The following is a 6908-nucleotide window of genomic DNA, read 5'->3' on the forward strand; positions in this document are numbered from 1 at the left end:
GTATCAAAGAGGGTGTCCTTCCGAAAGTATAATGATAGGAATAACAATGATACGATAATGATTTCTATTGTTGCAATAATAATAATAATAATAATAATAATAATAATAATAATAATAATAACAATAATAATAATAATAATAATAATACAAATAATTATGATGATAATAATAGTAATAATTTATTATTATTATTATTATTATTATTATTATTATTATTATTATTATTATTATTATTATTATTAGCTAAGCCCCAACCATAGTTGAAATAGCTGGATGCTATATACCCAAAGGTTCCAACATGGAAAAAATAGCCTGGTGAGGAAAGAAAATACGGAAATAAAAACGCTACATGAAAATGTCTTTTGATTATTAACAGCGTTAAAATAGATTTGACATATATAAACAATAAAAATAAACTTATGTTAGCCTATAACATAAAAACATCCGCTGCAAGTTTGAATTTTAGATGTTCCACACATTCAATTACCCGATTAGGAAGATCATCCCACAACTTAGTCATAGTTGGAATAAAACATCTGGAATACTGTGCAGTATTGAGCCTTGTGATGGACAAGGCATGACTATTAGAGTTAACTGCATGCCTAGTAATACGAGCAGGATGATAATTTCTAGGAAGATCTGAATACAAAGGAGAGTCAGAATTATGAAAAATCTTATGCAACATGCATAGTGAATTAAGTGAACGACGATGCCATAGATCAATATCTAGATCAGGAATAAGAAATTGAATAGACCGTAGTTTTCGACCTTTCTTACAATCATACTTTGAGTTTTGTTAGGGTTCAACTTCGTCCCATAACAAACATCATGCACTTATTTTGCTTTGATCTCTTTTAAGGGATTCAGCAACCTCTGAAGTACATTAAGGAGATGGAAGGCAAATAGAGTAACATCATCTACACATGCATCGAACTTGTTTTCTAGGCCAGATAACGTCATGTGTAAATAATTTGAAAAGTAATGGGGCCAAAACACTACCCTGAGGAACACCTGATATAACTTTCCTCTACTCACTATATTACCCATCAACACCTAATCTTTGCTATTTATTACTCATAAATTTAATAAAAATGCTGAGTAAAGACCCACTCATTCCCAACTGTCTGAGTTTCAAAACAACGGCCTCACGATTAACACGGTGAATGGCAGCACTAAAATTAAGAAGAACTGTACAAACTTCATGACCACAAGTAAGGGATTTCTGTACAATCTACTTCATGTATTTTATTTGTTTTATATGTAAATGATATGATACAAATGATAGGACGTGATTGCCCTTTAGATGGTTTCTTTGCTTGGTTGCATATTATGGTCATGATGGATGACACTGTCCTCCTATCCACTACAAGGGAAGGTATGGAACATAAAATAAGGATTTTGTATGAATTTTGTAATTCCTATGGGATGATTATTAATGACAGTAAAACTAAATTTATGGTGATTAATGGTGCTAAGGAAGACAAAGAACCTATGGTATGTAATTCTGAAGTGATTGGTTACTGTAATCAGTACATTTATCTGGACAGTCCTTTTACAGATGATGGTTCTCCCACAACAGCTATCAAGCAGCATGCAATTAGTAAAATGTGTCATACTCTGAAATTTATTTCATTTATAAGTAGAAACAATGATGTGCCATTTTTAGTTAAGAAGAAAATTTTTGATGCTGCTATTATGTCAACTATATTATATTCATGTGAGTCATGGCTAAATGGTGATATTAAACCTATCGAGAAGCAATATAAATGGTGTATTAAACAACTTTTGGGGGTCACAAAAACTACTAATAATGACGTATGTATGGTAGAACTGGGACTTCCGTCGATGAGGGCTTTAATAAAATCGAGGCAAAGGAAATTCTTTAAAAAGATGTGGCTTCAAAGGAATAATATGGATGATGACCCTTTAATTCATGCCATGCGAATAGTGATGAACTATAATGACTCTGTTTCGAGGTATAAACGAAACCTTATCTCAGATAATACTGATGATATTGAGGAAGGAAAATGTGAACTGCAATTAAGGGTCAGAAACTCCAATTCCAATAGGATTGTATTCTATAAAACTGTTAACCCAGATTTAGTCGTTCATGACATTTATACAAACCGATTAAAACTTAATGAAATAGAACGTGTATCATGGACAAGAATGCGGTTAAGTGCTCATTCATTGGCAGTTGAGACAGGTCGGTGGAACAGAAGAGGTAGAGGCCGTCTGCCAATGGATGAGAAGTTGTGTTCATGAGGTAGGGTCCAGACAGAGACTCGTGTCATTGAAAATTGTCCACTTTCGTTACAGATCAGGCAGACGTATAACGTTACCACAGCTTTAGACTTGCTATAAACCAGAACTGATTATGATGTAGTATGTAAAATTGTACATGAGCTTCTTTCTTTGTATTGAATGTAACATTAATATAATGTAATTACAGGAACTTGTTGATGGCGTATTAGTTAGATTTGTTTTGTTTTTATTTTTAGTACAATATATGCGTAATTGAAATTCATTTAGTTTGTATAAGAGATTGTACAAAATCTATTGTATTTAATTTTGTAATTTGGACCAAATATTCTTTTGTAAAATTCAGATTATTTTGTATTGTGGTCAATAAAAATATCTATCTATCTATCTATCTATCTAGGAAAGGCATCACATGCTCCAAGGCCTTTACAAAAGCTAAATTGCAAACAAGAGAACAGATTATTACCTTCAGCATACCTATTTAGACGTTTTGCCAAAACTCGTTCAAAAACTTTAGATGTTATGGGAGGTATGGAAATTGGTCGGTAATCAGCCCGACTAGAGCTACCACAAGGACGTTTTAAAAGAACCTCTTCTTGCTAACTTTGAAGAACAGCAGAAAACTTATGAGCTAAGAAAACATTAATCTTTACAAAAAAATAAGGGAACTATACCATTTTGATCTACAACTCCACAAAGATCAAGGTCCATCAAGAGTATCAAAACTTCACGGGACCGTAAAAGCTAAACTAAGGTTAGTTTACCCTTAGAAAAACAGGAATGAGGATTATCGGGTTTTCCAATACTCTGCTTACTCTCAAGCACATCAGTCCTAAGGGTTGCCTTTTTTTTTTTTTATTTTTTTTTTTTTTTTTTTTTTTTTTTTTTGAACAGTCAGGGACAGCCATCTGGTTTAAGTAAAGGGGAAACTGTTAAGTCTACACCAGAGTGCAGGTTTAAGGGTAGTCCACCACTTGTGTTCCTGGGTTGTAACAGAAAGGATTTCTTTTATGGTTAAATTGTATTTCTTTTCAATTAAAGCTTATACTCTCTGGACAACACATATTAGCTGAGTATAGTTAATCCAAGTCAAATCTGATATGTTACCCTTCCAAAAATGATAGGCCTCCTGCTTCTCCAAACAAGCATATCTACAATCATCATTGAACCATGGTTTGTCCTTCACTCGGTACCTTAGCACAGAAAAAGAGATACGCCTATCAATTGTTGACCAGATTTTCATTCAATAAAACAAGGTCTACACTTATATAATTGAGACCAATTCAAACGCAAAAGAATCTTACTCTAAACATAACTTTTTTAGCGTTAATAAATGTCACATGCAGTCTTTGTTTTTCTTAAATAGATGTCTAACAATCGGAAAACAATTCTGTGATGCTAATTTATATTTTGAACTCTTAGAAATTATACTTGAAATTTTATGAAGCATTGAAATCTATATGTGAGAAATTTTGCTATTGTATTGATTCAAATATAAATTAGTTAAGTGAATGATAAAAAAAGATATACGATATTAAAGACCTGATACAAATATTAGTAAATAAATGAGAACAAGTAAATTATGTGAACTTAAGAATCACATTAAGTAATTATTTTAAGAAGACTGAAAACCTTTCTTTCAGAAATAAAGTTTTAACTGATCTCAGTAATTTTGCAAACATCCCTGACAAAAAAGGGTGATATCTGAAACATACAGTAGGAATAAATGAGAAATCTTTTGTCCATAACTCAATTTAATTTAGAAATGTTTGAAGCCAAACATCCTTAAATATCATCCAAAATCTAATAAAATACAAAATAGCCTGTCAGTCGAAGAGCTCAGCAGTAAATCAAAGGGGGCCAAAAGTTCATTCATTTATTTGCGACCAACAGCTTCCAGCTGCTTCCGGTATGCCCTCTGGAAGGCATCCGCTGCAGCTTGAACCTCAGCAGTGAAAGGAACTTGGTCTGGAGAGCCTGGAAGACCAGCTGGCTGTGAGGAAGCATATGCTCCATACCATTTTGCCTCGACTGGAGAAGCTAGAGAAGCTGCTCTTTCGGCTGCTCTGAAAGCCCTGAAGAACTCTTCTCTGGCTTGTTGTACTTCAGGGGTGTACCGGGCGAAGGCCACACACACGCCAAAGATAGCTAGGATAACCTGCAAATAAAATATATTTTTTATTGATAACTATGAATAGAAAGTGTTGACAATGTCTATCCTCATTGTCAATATCGGAATTTTTGTCCAAAGAAAAATATCTTATACAGAACTACCTCTGTGATATTTGACAAATTCATCCATTCTACTATTTTCTTTTTTTTTTTTTTTGGAGGGGGGGGTTGCTTTAAATTCATCATGTACAAAAGTAATATAGCTCCTTTCTGTGAAGCTTGTATAAAAAAAAAAAAAAGTAATAACTTTTAGTAAATTGTCCACTTATTAATTTTCAACCTTCAAAAAGTCGTACAAAAGGTAATAATATCATAATAATTTTGAAATATCATCACTTGATAAATACGCTATCATAAAGATAGCATGGAACATTTCAAATAAAAATATAATCCCGAGTAAATTTAATGTTGAACAAATAAACTTGATTTGACAGATAGGCAACAATGTCAGTAAGGAAATTCAAGTTATGGTGTTAAAAAGGTTATGGTGTCAGATGTTGCTTAGTAGTTAATACATACATAAAGAATAATCATAGATAAACAAACTTAGACAACAGCAAATATCACTTAGTTATTTTAAGTGTTAACCATTGGCGTTCAATAAACTGTAAGAAATATCGTTCAACACTACTACAGTAAAAGGATCATAGATATTACTCTAGATTAGAAAGGGAGAAATATTCGCAAAGGTGTAAGAATATATCACTTTACTTGAGATACGATGAAGAAGCTAAAACAATCGCCATAAATAAAAGCTATTTACCAAAGTCTTCATGATGCTGAGGATGAGCTGATGCTGGACACCGTCGTGAGATGTGACGAGTCAAGATGCGCTCGGCTCTTTTATACTAATTCCAGCGATCCCAAACCAGTTGCGAGAGACTAAACTATTCAAGTTTGTGATGGCTAACGGTAGTGTCTTCAATTTTTTATTTTGTCACTTATTTGTTTGTTGTTTTTGGGTGGGTGTGGTCCTGCGGATGCTGCAGTGAGGACAAGTTGCGTTGCCAGGCAAAGTTAGTAAGATAAAGCAAGCACCTATTAAAAAACAAGAAATGTGATGATTCTCTTTTAGCTAGTTTCAACCTTGCAAGATTACACGCGAAGTGTGTGCTTTTTTAGTAACGAATTCCTGTTTTAAGATCTTGGTGTAATTTTCTTTAGATATCAATGAAGGCCTTAATCTCAATTACTTGTGAAAGATTTGATGTACTTTTTTATTTGGACATAATCAAACTTAATCGTCTGTTAGATTTAAAAAAAAAAAAAAAAAACTATTATCCCCTGAAATATCGAAGTATTTTCATTAAGAGGGTACAAGCTTTGGAGGAATTATTACTGTATTAAACTGATTTAACTATAGATATTTCTTCACATTATTGTCTCACTTTGTTTCCAAATCATGACTATATTCGGTTTATAAAATAATGCAAAAATAACTCGAAAATATATAGAGTTCAATGTATGAAATATAGATTTTTCGACACTGATAAAAACGTAAGGGTAAATGAATATTGGCAAAAACAACAACAACAACAATAATGATAATATTTATACCAATAATAATCAAGAATGTGATATTACTTGTGTTTCCAGCCCTCTCATAAAAAGAACTTTCGCACAGTTAATGGCAGAATGCAGTAATAAGGAGAAAAACCTTATTAGAACCATTAAAAGAAAAGACTTTTATAATGTTAATTCCTGTAAGATAGCCATTACTTTTAATAAAACTTGTATCACAGAGGGTGTCCTTCCGGAAGTATAATGATAAGAATAACAATGATACGATAATGATTTCTATTGTTGCAATAATATTAATAATAATAATAATAATAATAATAATAATAATAATAATAATAATAATAATAATAATAATAATAATAATAATAATAATTATGATGATAATAATAGTAATAATTTATTATTATTAATAATTTTGTTATTATTATTATTATTATTATTATTATTATTATTATTATTATTTGCTAAGCCCCAACCATAGTTGAAATAGCTGGATGCTATATACCCAAAGGTTCCAACATGGAAAAAATAGCCTGGTGAGGAAAGAAAATACGGAAATAAAAACGCTACATGAGAATGTCTTTTGATTATTAACAGCGTTAAAATAGATTTGACATATATAAACAATAAAAATAAACTTATGTTAGCCTATAACATAAAAACATCCGCTGCAAGTTTGAATTTTAGATGTTCCACACATTCAATTACCCGATTAGGAAGATCATCCCACAACTTAGTCATAGTTGGAATAAAACATCTGGAATACTGTGCAGTATTGAGCCTTGTGATGGACAAGGCATGACTATTAGAGTTAACTGCATGCCTAGTAATACGAGCAGGATGATAATTTCTAGGAAGATCTGAATACAAAGGAGAGTCAGAATTATGAAAAATCTTATGCAACATGCATAGTGAATTAAGTGAACGACGATGCCATAGATCAATATCTAGAT

The 6908-nt window shown here is 31.9% G+C and overlaps 1 protein-coding gene across 1 annotated transcript in view; it reads right to left on the bottom strand.

The window, feature by feature from the left end:
- Positions 1-5345, bottom strand: part of LOC137635418 (cuticle protein CP1499-like) — a 6237-nt gene extending 892 nt beyond the window's left edge. The window contains exons 1-3 of the mRNA XM_068367896.1: positions 5198-5345; positions 4141-4420; positions 488-639 (exon numbers count right to left, since the gene is read on the bottom strand). Of these exons, the coding sequence (XP_068223997.1) occupies positions 488-639; positions 4141-4420; positions 5198-5209 (444 nt within the window). The 5' untranslated portion in view covers positions 5210-5345. The remainder of the gene's footprint in view (positions 1-487; positions 640-4140; positions 4421-5197) is intronic.
- Positions 5346-6908: the final 1563 nt, after the last annotated feature.

This window comes from Palaemon carinicauda, chromosome 3, assembly GCF_036898095.1.
Source record: "Palaemon carinicauda isolate YSFRI2023 chromosome 3, ASM3689809v2, whole genome shotgun sequence".
NCBI lineage: Eukaryota > Metazoa > Arthropoda > Malacostraca > Decapoda > Palaemonidae > Palaemon > Palaemon carinicauda.